This window comes from Nipponia nippon, unplaced genomic scaffold (assembly GCF_047370975.1).
Source record: "Nipponia nippon isolate SJK-2023a ecotype South Korea unplaced genomic scaffold, ASM4737097v1 scaffold_1, whole genome shotgun sequence".
Taxonomy (NCBI): domain Eukaryota; kingdom Metazoa; phylum Chordata; class Aves; order Pelecaniformes; family Threskiornithidae; genus Nipponia; species Nipponia nippon.
In genome coordinates this window covers 22,301,060-22,318,268 of record NW_028262290.1, presented here as the reverse complement: position 1 = coordinate 22,318,268, position 17,209 = coordinate 22,301,060, and the positions used below count along the sequence as shown (strand labels likewise).

Here is a 17,209-nt window from a genome sequence, read left to right as displayed (position 1 = left end):
AGATCTTAGTAACTACAAAAGATGCATCGGTAATCCGGACCTGAACCTCTAGAATGGTGTCTCTATAGATGAGCCCTGAATCCTCCAGCTGTTGTAAAAGCCTCTGTGTTTTCTAGAAATATGAATGTTGGCTATTGATAGCACATGCTATGTGTGTCTTCCACAGTCGTAGGCAGTTGCTTCCATTAAAAAGGAATGTAAAAATTAAAAATTTTGAAGGAAGTACTTCATAGAAAGGAATACAGGCTTTCCCTCATCAATAATGGAAATCAGTAGTCTTAGCTGTAAGAGACAATACAGATTTCAGACGGGGTGGGGGGGAGTGAATTATTGGTTTTTAGAACAAACATGAGCCATTTTTTTGGAGGTGTATGGAACCAAATAGGTAGCATTTTATATTTTAGCTAACTTCAAGAAGTCTTCTATTCTTATTCAAAGAGCTTTGAATTCTAAATAATACGCAGAGTGCTAAAAAGTTTTACTTCTGTCAGGGACAACTAATAGTGCTGTTGCTATTTCACTGGAAAACTTTGGGAGATTTTCATGTATTCAGAAACAAACCAATAATCAGAAGAGCAGATCAATCTCATTTTCTGGGGAGGCAATGTTCAAAGTGACCCTTGCAGTCCCAGAACCAGGATACCCACTGATTAAACTTGTAATTCTTTGGAAACACTGTTATATTTCAAGTAGGCAAAATACAGAAAGATGAGCAGGAATTGGGGCTAGAGGTAAGGAAGATACCATTGGGCCCTACTTATACTAGGGCCACATTAGCCAAAGATGCATAGATTTGCTCCATAATTGTAACTTCCGTGACTGTACAGAGGAAGCTGACTCATGTTACTGAGTGCTGACGCTGATTCGGCAGTGTCTATTCCAAGTCAACGCAGTGACTAATGGAGAGATGAAGTACTCCTTTCTCGAAAAAACTTCCTTGGTACAGGGTGGCTTCAAACATCGCACTGCTCCATGATGTAATGAAGTTGTTTTGCATCTGTGACAGATTGAAAAAAAAAAGGGGGACTAACTCTGTAGTATGTTAGTAAACATGATTAGTGACCTTGATGCTGGACCCAAGCAAAGAGTTTTCCTACTCTTCCATTTTTCTCACCCTTCCTTTCAATGCTGTATTCTTGTTACCTTTTATAATGTTTGAGGAATTGTGTCTTACATAAAATATGAGGACAAAAAAACCCCCATATATATTTAAACCAAGTGAAATTTTATGAAGAACAGTAGCAGCAAGCATAAAAGTTAAGTTAATGCTAATATATTAGGTGGTTCTGCCAAGCAGATGAACTCTAAGAGATTTGGTAAAACCATAATAATAAACCTTACTGTCCTATGGAAGCATTCCAGTACAATTTTGCACCTCTGCACACCTGTAATTCAAAGTAGTGTTCTGAAGGCTAATGAGGATTTGGTGTAATTATTTTTTAGACTGTAGTGCCTAAGCTATCAAACTCAGGCTGATATGAAATCAAATATACTGTGCCTTTTAATTTAATCTTACATAAAGTAAGATTCCCATTTTGTTCTTAGAAGTTAGCGCTAGGCCATCTATAATTATACTTAGGGGAACGGTGAATGGTATTTTGTAAGGTAGCTGTCTTTTCACATAAATTAGCTGAAAATATTAAAATGATTGTCATACTATATCCTTTTTCTTAAATTATATATCTTTTGCTTTAAAATGTCTGCAGATGTAATTTCTTTATAAAAATGTTTTCCATTTTAATGAATTTAAAGTGGTTCATGAAATGTGTTTTGAAGAATTTCATCTAATAGACAAATTTGTAATATTTTATTTAGGACAATACAAAGGAGTGATTTTTGTGCATTAATTATGTCTGACGTGTACATGTGAAATGACAGATTATTTGGATATTGCAGGTTTTGCAGAATTTGTTTTTGTGGGCTTATGTAATAAAAAGCTTTTAGGCAGTGTTAGCAGAAGTGAGAGCATATTATGAATAATCTTGTAAAAAATGGTTAAGAAATCCAAAATAAATTAGAACTTGTTTGTTCTGTGCATGGAATTAATCTTTGTGAATGGAAAGCACATGGAAGGTTTGAGGTAAATCCGTCTAATCCAAATGCAGAACATTCTTTTCAGTTGTCTAAAAAAAGAGATTTGTCTTAAAAAATAAATTAAATTAATGTATTTAATTAAATTAATTAATAAACAAATGTAATTAATGTGCAAATGTCAGGCTAGATATATTTTGTGTGGTTTCACACAGGAGAAATTTATTTGAACAGAACTTCAGCAATTCTTATCCTAGGCACTAGGTGGTGTTACAGCCTTTCGTACTGAAATGCACATCTCTATACAGTACCGCTAGCACTTTAGATTCCAGTTTCAAACCAGTACTTAACAAATAATAGAGATGTTGGAGAGCAGATTTTTGTCTCTTTTTTCCTTTTCAAATTGTCAGTGTTCCCATGTTGAGAAGAACTGACACCCACAAATTGCAACACTGATGTTCATGTACAAAATCTGTTCATGACAGTTGAACTCTTCAGAGTGGTGGTTAGGAGATTTGAAAATGGGTGCAGTAGGTAGCGTGTGTACTTCAGAGTGCAGATTTCTGATGTAAGGGATTAGTCCTTTTTTAGTTACTGTTTTAGAAGGGAAATTTATGTGATTCTTCTTTGCAGATGTGTCAAAATACATGTATTAAGCATGCGATCCACTCGTGTAGTCTCCCCTTCCCTTCTCTGCTGTGCTGCTGTCACAGTCACATGAAATGCTCTGTCCTGGCAGGGACCTGGCTGGGACAGGGCTGCTCTGCATGTGTGTGAGCTGCTGAGCGCTCTGTCGCAGGCCCCTGGGAGCAGAAGGAGAAATCCTGTCCAGGAATGTGCCACCTTCCCATCTGTGCTCTTATGACATTATCTTACATGTGTGTCTGTCATTTAATTGAGAGGTCTGCACTGTAAATTACCAGTATTTCTTAAATTACAAGAATGCTTCTACATGCTAGGATAAGGTGGAGAAGTCAGTTTAGCCCCGTACTAATCGAGGGCTTGAATTTCTTGGTGCTCACTGAAAGCACATAAATTTCTATGTCTGTGTGACAGTTGCCATTCTGCTCATTGTGTGTGATTATTTGAAGCTAAAATTACAACTGTTTGGGTCAACAGCATGGAAGTCTGCATGTTGAAAGTACATTGGAAATAAGGCTTTATCAGAAGTGTTAGCTATAAAAATTATGAACCACTCTTAGAAAGGCAGAAAAAAATCTGCAAAATACATAAATATATTCATTTTTCATGCAGTGTGTTTGATTTTTTTTTTTCAACATGAAATACCTTAAGTAAATTTTTCTTTTTTTAATTTTGTTTCATGAGGTGCTTTCAGTTTAAGTGCTTATATTGTTTCTTGCAGGTCTGACCTTTGGTAGTTTGTAAGAAACATTGCACAATGGAAACAGTTGGAACCAGTTTGACTTCAGTAAGGCCTGGGAGATAATATGATGTCTTCCTTAAAGTGTCACTGACAGTCAGTGAAAAATAGCTTCCAAGATGTAGAGATGGAAATAAAATACCAGATGATGATACAGTAGATAGCGACAACAAAGACAGGCATAGCATCTTTAATCACGGTCTGGGTTTGATCAAGCTTTTATCATAAAATATTTGCTTGTTTCATATGGGTCTCATGGCACTGACAATGGCATTGCTCTGTTCTGCTATACACCATTGTCTACCTAGTTTGGCAGGAGCTGAGATTTATGTTGAAGCAGATCACTAAATTTTGTGTGTCACGGGGAAGAGGTTAAGTCAGGAGTACTCTTCCTGATTCTACTTTTAGAGGAGGAGATATTAAATCATATTCATTCAGAAGGACCTCTCATTCTGTTGAGTACAAGAGAATAATACTGGTCATCCTGGAGTGCATTGTCCTGGGACAAAATGTGGCTGTCAGCCAAGGACACAGTTGCTTAAGTGTTTAGACTGTGATATCTAGTTTTTGTGACATTTTAACATCTACTAATAGAAGGAAAAATAGCACACAAAAACTTTGGGGGATTTTATCTTGTAGTCATTCCAATTGTTATATATTTATATACTTAAATAATTGTTTCAGATCTGGTCCTTGACTGACACATACATGCAAAGATTAGAACTTCTTTCAGCTGTGTACAAACCAAGCAGAAATATTAAGGGCTTTTAATTGCTATTGATTAAAGAGAGAAAAAATACTTCTGTCTTTGGTGCTGAAATTTCAGTTTGGAGCTTTTGTGTACTTTCTAACTTAATTAGCAAAGGTAAAACAGACCTGTTCTTACATTTGTATCTGAATGATGGCCAGGCCTGAAGCATGCACAGTATTGACCTTTGTTCTCAGGACATCTAACCTGCTTCAGACAGCAAGGTGCTACTCAGGGAGTCTCTCTTTTTTACCCTCAGTGCTTTGATAGCTTGTTCTGTCTTGTTGAAATAAGCAGACGTGTGTTCTCAAAGATGAAGTATCAGCACTATAAAAAGTTAAGAAGGAAATTTAGCAGGATGGTGCATATTGCCACCATTAAATGGGCAAGTGATGCGTCCTTTTCCTGCCCCAGCCTGGCAGTTTGTGAATGAGGCAGTCAGTGGGTTTAGTTTGAGTATGAACTTGCATCCAAGTAGCCTTCTATATGAAGCTTTCATCAAAACATTTTTGGTCAGACTTGACTAGACAGCATGGCTCAAATTTTCTATTAGATGACTGCCTGGGGAATAAAAGTAAGATACAGATTGCAGCTTCTGAAACCTTTTCTGGTGGACTGAGCTAGATGTATTGTGGAGGTAGAAACTACATTTTCCATGTGATTCAACTATCGAGCTAGCTGCATTTAAAAGAATAACGAAGAGCATTACTGCAAGCCTTTGAAAGTCCTGTACTGTAAACCCTTGAAAAAGAGGCAGCTCAGTGTAGGATTAGAACTGGAGGCATGATAGCTAGATTGAAGGCTGAGTGTAGACATTCAAGGAACATGTAGTAAAAATGATACAATTTTGTCTGTGAACTAAGGCAAAAATATATAAAGAACAAAAGAGCTGAGTTAAAGCTAAAGAAAAGTGAAGATTAAGGAGTGAAGGAGAAATTTGCGGTGAATTTATGCTATCTACAATCCAAATTTTAAGATAACACAATAACAAGTTTAAATGTGCCATTGTATTAGTAACTGGCCTGTTGTATTTGATTCATTACATCCTGATTTATTCTCATATAACATAAGAACTGAATGTGAAATTAACTTACAGATAATTGCCACTGGCAATTTCCTGCACTGCCATGTGACTAAGGTGATCAGACACAAAAGCTTTGCAAGCAAGCACATTTTAGAATGTTAAAAAATCTCATTACTACATGCAGGGTCTCACAATTGGGAAGCTGTAATAATTTTAATAATTTAGTAAGCATACAGTGGAAGCTAAATCTTGGCTATGGAGAAACCTTATATGTTGTGTTACTTTATTTATAAAATGGCTTTAATTTACAATAGCTTTGAAAATTAAGTCACTTCTTGAAGTCAACTTCATCTAAATATAAGATACAGACCACTGCTGAAGTAAATCAGCAGACCATTTTGGAGAATTATAAAATTACTTGTTTGCAACAGCAGAGGATCTATTCCAAAGTTCCTTACTCTGACTTAGTAAGAGAATGGATTAAATATTTAATGATTTTTTTATTCCTGTCTTTTTTCTATCATCCTGTCATCCTCAACCTGTAGTCTTCATTTTCAAATCTTACATTTACTGCCATTGGAATGTCAATAGGTAGATCATTTTAATTTATATTGCTACTCTCTGTGGTTTTCCCTTGTATTATAAATGATGAAGCAAAAGTGGAATAAAAGTATAGTTGTGTTTATATTTTTTTCTAAAACAATTTCCTCCAAGGCTGTACAGACATATTTTCTTGTGCTGTGTCTAAACTATTGTCATTTTAATAGAAAGAATTAGAATAGTATTCTTACTGCCTTTGGAAATGGCAATGATCGGTTGATGTATGCTTGAGGAAAACTTTGTATGCAGTGTTTACAAGCTAATAGGTTTTCCATTTAAATGTGTCTGAACAGGTAATGTGGGTATGTAACTTGTGCCGAAAACAACAAGAAATCCTCACTAAATCAGGAGCCTGGTTCTATAACAGTGGATCAAATGCACCACAGCAGTCTGACCAAGAAGGTGTTAGAGGTCTGCGGAACGAGGAAGCACCTCAAGAGAAAAAAGCAAAGCTGCAGGAGCATTCACAGTACCAAGGACCATCAGGTGACATATCCACACAAGTTTTGGACAAAAACAGATCTCAAGGGCTCACAAGACAAGACTCAATTAAGAATGATTCAGGAGTAAAGCATCAAGTAACAAGTGACACAACGTCAGACAGGTAAGAAAGTATTTAATGTTTATACTGATAAGATCTGCTGAATTGATGCTACAAATTAAAATTTTATCGTTTTAAGTTTTATCTTATTTTTATTCTGTAGCCTATAAAATACATACTGGGCTTATTGAAACAATCCTAAGAAGCAGCTGAGGAGTCTTTTATTGTATTCAGATGATCATGGACAATCTATGTTCTTCATTCCTTCTCATTAAAAAAACAACAGGGAATTGATGCAGTGTGACAGAGGTTGTCCGTGTGCTTGCAACTTTGTCGAATCATAGTCATTGCATTGTACAGAATGTTACCATATTTCTTCTGTGGCCACTAACTTTATAGCAGAATTTTAGTAATCAAAAATAGGGCTCAAAAAAGCAGGTTAATGGAAGATGGTGGCTGTTCAGACTACCGAATTAAAACATCTGGTAGTACTTGCAGTATATAGTATTGAACATGGTGAAATCTTTGTGTGATGTCCTGGGTCTTTTCATGGTTTCTCAGTTTCTTGCTGTTAGTTATTGTCATTAGTATTTTTCTTCACTGTTTTATCTCAGTGTTGCTTGGCATTGGTTGAAACTGTGGCTGTTTCAGTGCTAATGTAGTAGGACCCAGTTTAGCCAGAGGCTGGACCTGGAACTTCCCTCCCTTTTTCTTGATGTGATTGTACCAAAAGGCAGCAGAATGCTCTCAACCTCTGTGGCTATGTTTTACTGGAAAACAAAAGTAAAAACTGTTTCATTGAATAAGTTTAATTTCTTTCTAAACAAGACCAGAATAGAACTTTAAATATGGTGGGAAGGGAAAGAAGAGAGTGAGCTTGCTCACGTGTTCCCTCTCTCTCCAGAGACCTCCACCTGCCTTGGAATTTGGCAGCCAGATCAGTATAATCTGGCAGCTTTCCTCTGCTGCCCAGCTATGACCTCATTACAATATTTATTCCACAAGCTTGAAACAAGTTAGACAGCTATAATATCTTTTAGGGCTAATATAATTAAAATTGTTTTCCTTTTCCCTCACCTCTTCCACCATATTTTATTTCCTGGTTTTGGTCTTATTTGGGAACAAATTGAATGTAATTAGTCTAACATTTTTTGTTTCACTTATTTTGCCTGTTGCCCTTTGCTCTGATTTCAGCTGGTGGGTTCAGTCCTTAGTTGCTCTGAGTACTCCTCAGTTATATGCATGGTCTTTGAGAAATACAGCTGACAGTTTAACTTGATGCTAAGGAGCAGGAGAGAGAGACTGATTCTCTTGTGGTTCTTTTTTTTCCTCCTTAATTTTGCCAGGAAAATGGAATGATACATAGTATGATGATAGAAAAAAACCCCTTCTTGTTCTCAGCAATCATTTAACTCTGAAAGTGTTTTTATATTATATGCATGCAGAAAGAAAGAGGGAGAGTGGGCTATACAAATAAATATGTATTTCGGATATGTAATATGCATTTACCCTAGGCAGAATTATATGATAAACATGGACAGTATAAAGTAATATTTACCAACAGGGAGAATGTAGACTGTGCCTGAAATCAGAACCATTCTGCTGATTGTGATCACTTCTACTCAACATATTGCTTAAATCCAGATTGTTTTTTCAGTAATTATCCCCTTTCTGTTTTATTTAGATACTAATACTAGTGTTCCCTAATTAATATATGCAAGTATGCTTAGAATATATTTATGATCTATATTACATGCTCCTGAAGGTTAGAGGGTCTTCTGAATAATTTTCTTCCCTAATGTTCTCCACATTAACTGTCTTTCCTTTGCTGAAGATAATGAAAAAGACTCCTCATTGATGGCCAATCAATGTCTGATTTGTCAAATGGCCTTTCAGAGGAGAATATCAGCATCTCTGAGAGAGACTATCCCAGAATTCATGGATGGGCATAGGCCTTAAGTTTGGACCTGTATATGCTGTGGTGCCATTGCTATTCTCAACAATAATACTGGAAGGCTTACAATTTTATGACATTCAACTACTGTTAAGAGGAGAAGATAATATATTGTTTATACTGAAGTCATGCATAAAATATGTATCATAATTTAATATAATTTTAATATTATAATTTCTAAATCCATATATGTTCTGCTTATTATTATCGATCAAGTTAAGAAAACTCTTTTTATCCATCTGAAACTTGAAGTAGTGCTCAAGCAATTGTATATAACTTCCTAAAGACTTCTGGTCTTCTCTCTTCTTTTCTGAATGCTTCATGTTATGTGTGGGGTTTTTTTTGGTTTTTTTTTTTCTTTTTTAACATTAACTGAAAGAACCAGCCAGTAGAGAAACATGTTATATGGGAGATCATCATGACAGGTTTTTTTTCTATTCTTAAATTAATTCTGTGAATAAATTGAGCTACGCTAGTATGGTAGACCATTTGTCTAGATAAGCTAATTCTAGGAGAAAAACATGGCAGTTTAAAATGTCCAAAATAATAGGGAAATAGCCAAAAAAGTCTGAAATATTTAGAAGTGGTTGTTGTTTGTCTTGCACAATGTCAGTAATAGAAGTAAGTAGAAAGTAAGAACTATATTGTCTGTTTTATTTTTTATCCCAAACACATTAGTTTTGACACAAAAAATAATTTAAAAAGTTAAAAACAATAAAACACTTGTGGAAAAAATATTGCTAAGCTTCTGTATACTTGGGTTCTTATGATTCAAATAGAAAGGTAAAATGTCATTTTTTATGAAAGTGTTATGAACATTTACAGCTTCCTTTGGTGTTGCCGCAATCATTACTTAGTCGTTCTTTGTATCAAGTATCATATATCTTGTCTTCGTCATCTGGAGACAAGTTGGTCACAGACTAAAGGGCAACATTCGCTTCTTGAGTCTCAAGAAAATCAATGCCATTTCTGTCTCATTCCTTACTGTGTCTTTTGGTTGTGCTTTTTTGTGTTTCCATTCTTGAGTAGTACTCACCATATGTTTTTCCTGTTTTCTTCTACTAGTATTATTCCTCATTAAAATAATATTAATTGTTCCAACCATTAGACTGGTATTCTGTTCCCTTAATGTATGCAACAGTCCCATTTGCAATTGATAGATCCTAAACTGTTCAGACAGACAGATAGGTACTTGATTGTGGATCTTTGACTGATCTGAAATTTGTTACCTTAAAGAAGTCTGGGATGATTTTGGATTGCACATTCTCCAAGGACATTTTTCTTATATTGGATCCATTACAAAAGAAAAGAGAAGTCAAATACTGTTCAGGAGCAAGTTGTACTTACCACCAGCAGAACAGTTTTCCATTATTAAATTTTTTTCTGGTTCATATCCAGTATTTATAATCTGCCTTAGAGTGCTTTTACTGCTTTCTGTGTAGTAAACCCATGGAGAAGGCAGAAGCAGCAGGCACACCATAAGATCCAGTGTTAGATTTCTTTCAGTAATTGACCATCTTATATTTGACATTGTTTGAGGTGAGACTAGCATAATTTGTATTGCATGGAGATTTCATGCTAAGGGCAGTTGAGAAGTAACCATATGTAGTGGTTTTCACAGACTTAACCTTGTGAGCAGAGTATGGATGCTGATGTAGTATAATGCTAGACTCCTTGAAAACTGCCAAATGATGTGAATCAAAGAAGTGCAAAATATTGCTCTATGTAATCCATAGACTCAGAAGGTCCATTCTGAGGTCTGCTGTGCACAGATGGTAGATTTATGGCTGTATGCACTGCAGTTCTTTGATTTGTACTATCCAATTTCACATTAATTCTGGATTATACAAAAGGGTCTTTTGTATTTTATTTTGATCAAAAACATTCGTGTACTCTGTTGTTCCCAAGACCTATGCTACTCATCATTCAATACATGGTGTTTTCTTTTTAGTAGCAAAATTATTTGAATAGACATAATCTTTTTTTTCAGTCATTTTTTAGCAGGCAATCAGCTTGTAAAATGGTTGATTTCTTCATTCCAAAGCCTAAGCCAAAGCAAATGTTTATAATGTCCTATTAAAATGTGTACAATGTCCTAATAATAAAAGCTGGGGAACAGGGAGCCTTAATGCTGATACAAAGCTTTTTTATGTGTCATTCTGTTTGCCTGAATTGTTAGATCTTTAGGTGATGTTGCCCTGCTTGAGTTGTAAAATAATTATTTTTCTTGCTCTTGATAAGATCCATTGTAAAGCCATTTCAGTCATTTTGCACATATGAATTCAGTGTTTTAAATTGTAAATCTTTTGAGACATTCCAGAGGTGTTGCTTCACAAACCTCTTTTCTATGTACGTGGCATTTCATAATCCTTTTTAAGCAATAGCTCTCTTGAAGTAGGAGACAACCCATGCGTCTTCCCAGTGCAAGGTTATGATGACATAACTATTTCTAACCTAATGCCTATCTGAAATGATGTTATGTAGTTCAGGTAGATGTGAATGATTAAGTGTATGGTGTTTTTTGGTCCCCCCCCCCCCCCCCCAATCCATCCTGTATGAATTCAAAATGCTTTCCAAAATTTGAAAAAATTGTTTTTGAATTTACTATATATATTTGTCATGCATTCTATTAGTGTAAGTAAAGCTCTGCTCAATGACATTTTTCATAAGATTCAATGCAAAAAAACAGTGAAAATATTGTGAGAAAGTTTGTTTTCATGTTTCATGAGTCAATTTATTATTGCTGCATCCATTAGAGAGTGAGCCATGTCAAAAAAAGAGAATTGGTTCTTGGTATCTGTAAAGATCATGATCTGTAAGATCATGATTTGAAGCAAGAGTAATGAATAAAGTTGCCTGAACCCTTTTCAGATTAACTGTAAGGATATGAGATTAAATCATAAAAACCAGAATGAAAACAGTAACTTGAGAGAGTGAGCAGCTGCAGAGTTGCACAACAGCAGTATTTATTTTCCAGACCAGCAGACACAGGTAAAATATATCCGCCTTCCCCCTTCCTTCCCTTCTCCTGTCAAAGATACATATGTATTTTGGGGCTTCATTTTCTATCATCCATTTTATCTCAGGAAAAAAGGAGATTTTTATGGTGTTTTCCACACACTGTAGTGGGTTTGGAGGATGCATTTTATTTTGAGTAAGAACTGAAAAGAAGACTGTTGAGGCTACTTGGGTCTGAAGATGCAGGTTTTCTGCATATATTCTTTATGGAATGTATACATATGTTTCCCACATATAAAGGTTTTATTCTATCGTGTTACCAATGGCAGTAGAATGAAAGTGGTTCCCTGTGTCTCTTTGCTTCCGTTCTTGGAAGGATTACCAGTATGAGTTGGCAGCGTAGGCTCTGTCTTTTGGGACTGCAGTTGGGGATGTCAGGGTGTGAACACAGAGAAGAAAGAGACCAAAATAAGAGGGAAGAGGAGGAGAGAGGAAAAAGCAGGCATAAGCTAGCTGAGAAACATCAAAGAGCAGCATGAATTAAATAAATGAAAATGTGTGTCCATCTGTTTCATGTTATATCTTTTTCAAATAGCTCTTCTTTAATTGCTGGATTATGAACAACTGATATTGAGAACATTACTGATGGTAGTTGATTGCAATTTAAAATATGACAATGTAACGTTAAAGAATCAGTCAATCACATTTCTTTCTGAAAGCCTGAAAACTGGCCATTTCCCAAGATTATCTCTATTTTTCTTCTGCAACACTTATGACACAGCGCTATAATGCAGCTTCTGATTTTGATTGTTTTTATTTCTTAGTATTTGAGTTGATAGGTCTTTAGCCCAAGTGTCTTAAAAAAGCATACAATCTTTACTTGGACCTGTGGAAACTAAGCATATTTGAAAGAAATCTCAAGTAAAATGGAGGCATTTTAACTTTTTAACCTGTTTTTCTACCTGCTGACATATTTAAAGACAGTGAGAAATATTAAAAGAATTGTATAGAGACAGTGTTTAAAATAAGGGAGTTGGTATCAAGAGTCAGACTAACAATGCTACGTGCAGATTTGTTCATGTTCAGAAGTATCCATTAAGGACAACAGTGTCTCTAAACTTCTTAGAATTCTTTATGTAAGAATTATCTGACATGAATTTATTTTTTTAACATTGTTGATCACTGCATTAGAAAAAAAACACAATTGTTGAGAAAGCATAATGATATTCTTTCACTTCATGAATAAATCTAATACTCTGTACAAGTATTTTGCAGGTTGAGTTTAAAATTGAATCAATATTCTTTTCCATGCATGACTGCAAAGAGCTGTCACTGACTTTCCATGGTGCTAGAACAGGATGCAAAATTTGGGCATTAGAGGTACCCTACAGTATTTATAACATATTAACTAAAGATTTAAGTTTTGTGGGATTTGAACTGCATCCAAATAAGGTTTTATCTTCATCTTCCTGCTCCTGTTCCAGCATTTTTCACCCCTTCGATAGTCAGTCCTTGGAGCTGTAAAGCGAAACCAATGTCAATCTGAAAACTGTAGTCTCAGTAGTTTTGCTTTTGTTTCTTGTGCTGTCTATCTTCCATTTCAGTGTATGCTTTGTATGATTCTTGAGGTAATAACTTAGAACAAACAAGTTAGTTTCTTCTTCACAGAAGTCATCTTTTAATTATTTCATTCCTCTACATATAGGTTTTGGGGTGTGGATCAACATTTCATGGCTATTCCAGTTTTCAGGCAGAAACTAAAGCTACATTTATCTGCTGTCTCAATCTGGAATGGCATCAAAATGAAATTAATAATAACTATGGCCAGAGGAAGCAATAGAAATTTATGGGAAGGGAGCCAGAGAAAATGCAGTATTTAATTATTGAAAAGAAGTACCTTGGGCCCAAGAAAGTCAGAAATCCTTCAGTGCAGAAGTTTTAATGAAATAATTAGACACTTATGACAAGGATTAAGCTACACCTACTTATAAGGATGAGTAAGGAGTTTGGTACCATCTGTAATGCCTACATGCAGAGTCTCTGTAAGAAGTTCCTGAATGGTACTGTGTCCTAGTTTCAGCTGGGACAGAGTTAATTTTCTTCTTAGTAGCTGGTATAGTGCTGTGTTTTGGATTTAGTATGAGAATAATGTTGATAACACACTGATGTTTTAGTTGTTGCTAAATAGTGCTTACACCAGTCAAGGACTTTTCAGCTTCCCATGCTCTGCCTGGTGCACAAGAAGCTGGGAGGGGGCACAGCCAGGGGGGCTGACCCAGACTGGCCAAAGGGCTACTCCATACCATATGGTGTCATGCTCCGTTTATAAACTGGGGGGAGTTGGCCAGGAGGGGCGACTGCTGCTCAGGGCTGGGCTGGGTGAGCATTTGCATTGTGCATCACTTGCTTTGTATATTATTATTATTATTATTATTATTATTATTATTATTACTACTACTACTACTACTACTACTACTACTACTACTACTACTACTACTTTACTTTACTTTATTTCAATTATTAAAGTCTTCTTATCTCAACCCACACGTTTTTCTCACTTTTACTCTTCCAATTCTCTCCCCCATCTCCCCATCTCCCCCCATCTCCCCCCATCTCCCCATCTCCCCACTGGGGATGGGGGAGTGAGCTAGTGGCTGTGTGGTGCTTAGTTGCTGGCTGGGGTTAAACCATGACAGACTGACATTGTCTATTCACAGCCCAGACTAGCTATAGTGGGAATACTATGTTTCTACCTGTTATTTATAGGTTGCAATGGGTTGTAGCATCTCCATTCTATTCTAACTTCTGGAAAAGAGGAGCATCTTTTTCTCTTCATTACCTTTGCAGAACTGCCTGTCTTCTGAGAAACAAAACTGCTTGTACAATTCTGTTTGTCTCCTAATGTTGGTTTTGTGGGTCTCCTGCTCACATGACTAGTGACAATGCTAACACAACATTCAGGATACGTGCAGCCACACTGTGACTTCAGTGTGTTTTTTTCCGAGATGTGCATTGCTTCCCTCCCTCCCTGCACTTTTATTTCCCCCAAAGTAGCAGAACAACCAATAAGCTAGCTATTCTTAATTTTTTTCTGCTGATGCTTTATTAAAAGAAATACTTTTTTTAAAGCCAGCCTTCATCTAACTGTAGAATCTGTACTGAGTAGCATTGGCCTCTGACCAATGGTAGATACAATTTGGGATCCTTTTTTTAGAGAAAGCTAATCTGTTTGGAGAAGAGAGAAAGAGAAGAGGAAACTTCCCTAACCATAGCAGAACTAACCTACCTTAATAAACATTGTAAAATGGCTATATTTCTTTTCAAACATTAAAGAGTGCTTAATTAAACACATAACAAAGAGACTGAGTTCCAGCTTTAAGTGACAATCTGAACTCAGCTGCAATCATTCTCTGCAGTGAGCAAATCTCATGTTGGTTTTAGGGAATTTCATTTTCATAATTTACTGTAGAGTGCCTTTTCAAAAATAATTCCATTGCAACATGATGTGTGTATTTTGCTTACTACTACTGATTACTTGATTTTTTTCTTAATTATGCATATTCGTTGCATACTGCTTATTGAAAACTAGCACTTACTATTTGACTTTTCTCACTCTTACACAGAATGAGCTCAGGGAAGTCCTGATGTTCAGTGCTGATATTTGGTATCTTTGAAGCGGAGTTTGGCCTTCCATTGCAGTGTTATGCTTCTGTATACCACAGTTATGTCTTTAACTGTGCTAAAAGACCATTAATAATCTAAATCTGTAAACGCAGATCTCAGCTGTATCAGAATATTGAAAATTTTTTATGAAGTACCAAGTGCGGCCTAACATTTATGGAATTAAATGTAGTTTTGCTTTTAGCTAAATTGACCCTGAAAGAAAGCAATGCCAGAAAAAAATCGAGGGTAGTAGCATTTTTAATTTAATTTTTTAAATTAATGCAGCAGTACCTTTCTGGGTTGAGCATGTCTTCTTAAAGTGCTGTTTTGTTGACCTTGCACAAACATGAATGTTAGAGCTCACTGTGTATTCATAATCTTTAGTTGTGCTGTGCTCTGTTCTTTGGAGGCTAATTTCTCTTCAGCAGTATAAATAACAGATTTTGTTTGAATTTCATATTTACAAAATTGGTGTGTAAAGGTGAATAAGTTACATCTGTGGAGTGCAACTGAGGGAAATGGCTAACATTTAATAAAGGACTCTGCTAACTCAAGTTTGTAGTTTCTGGCAGCAAAGTGGTTCTGGAATCTGCAGGAGGCATTCAATGAATGGCCTTTTATTTCCATACTTTTTACCATAGCTATATAGACTGAATTAAAATAAAAAATGAGAGTGAATAATTGTTACTGGTACAAATTCTTTCTTTGGCTCTTTCTTTGTGCCTCTAGAAGTCACAAATGATAAAGCAATCACTTCTGTAGTGCAATTTAGTTGTCATTTATCTTTTACATGGCAAGTTTAATAATTTTAGTAAATGTCAATCTATTTTATTAAGTCAGATCTGAGGAAAAAATATAACTAAAAAATGAATGTAGTAGGAGTAGGGTGACCATATTTTCATAATTAAGAATTACATTACTATGCAATACCATTTTGTTTTCTACCTTGTCTTTAGCATGATTATTCTATTTGCTTTTCTGCCCCTTCTTCAAGCCAAATCCTTGTTAGTCCCTTTGTCTACCCTGGAATGTCTTTATCTGGTAATTTATTTATTTTATTATCTCATTTTCTTTTGTGTATCATCATCTCTTTCTCACTGATGTGCGTTCTTACCAAACTCTGGCTAGACATTGGAAGTGTTTTCAAAGATATGGTATTCCTTCACTTAAAAGACAGACATCCTTTTCTTCTCTAACCCAGTTCTTTTTCTTTCCCCTAGCTCTAGCTCACCTCTCTTCCTCAGTTTCCAACAATTCTGCAACCATTCATAAGTGTCCTTTCAGATTTGTGGTAAAGTAAGTGGGTGCTTCTCTCCCAAGCTTTGAGAAATCTTAATTTTGTGCCTTACATTGAAAACAGGCCTTGCTGCATTCTTTACTAACCAAAAGGAAGATAGCCACAGACATTTTAAGGGAATAGTTACCTGTTCCAGCAAAATAGTACAGTACAATGTCATTTCAAGTTAAGTAGAAAATGTAGGTGACCTGAAGTCAGTGACTCTTAAAGTGGAGTTTTAAAATCCAAGTTAATATCTATGTATGATATGCATTGGGTTGTGTATATGCAACTTGTTCTGACATCTCTGCACTGTGCAGCACTGTGCCCTGTAATCATGCCCTGGTGTTTCAGAAAATGACATCGGAAAGTGCCCATTTCTGCAGCACTGGGCTTCCTGGAAATGCTATTAGGGACCTCAGTAAGTGTATCATCTTCACAGAATAACAGGAGGTTAAGTTGCTCCAAACACAGTTTTCCCAATTTCTGGTCCAGTGTTTTCTCAGCTGATACTACATGCTTGAATGGGTCCCTAGATGTAGTTTATCTGCCAAAGTAAGTTTTTATTATGCAGCTTGTAATAGGATGAACCATGAACTTTGCTGCAGAAACCCCATTTTCTTTGGCAAAAAGAAAACAGCAAGGACAACAGTTCTTACGGTAATATCGTGATAGAAAGCAATGCATTTTAGCTGCAAGAGGTTTTATTCTGTAATGACTTTGTGAAAAACCTGGACTTCAAATGATAAACTTCTTGATGCTCGCTTAAAAAAAATAATAAAAAACCAGCCATCAAGGCAGAGGAGAAAGCATCTGATTTTCTTTGTAATTCCAAATAAACTGGGAAGCTTCAGAGGGACATTGCATTTTAAAGTTCCAAATCAGTGCACAAAACCAATTTTTTTTCCAAGAGGTAGATTAATTTTAATTAAATCTTGTTGACTGTGGCATGATGTGCTGGGCTGACAAAAATGGACCTGCCTCAGTTGTATCTTTATGCTCCAGTTAGAACTGTGAAAAATATTTAAGCTAG

General features: G+C 35.8%; 1 protein-coding gene across 45 annotated transcripts in view; it reads left to right on the top strand.

The window, feature by feature from the left end:
- RIMS2 (regulating synaptic membrane exocytosis 2) overlaps window positions 1–17,209 on the top strand; it is a 503,677-nt gene that overhangs the window by 132,715 nt on the left and 353,753 nt on the right. For all 45 annotated transcript variants that reach the window (XM_087748045.1, XM_087748037.1, XM_087747735.1 and 42 more), the window contains one exon: window positions 6,078–6,388. In XM_087748045.1, coding sequence (XP_087604171.1) covers window positions 6,078–6,388 — 311 coding nt within the window. The remainder of the gene's footprint in view (window positions 1–6,077; window positions 6,389–17,209) is intronic.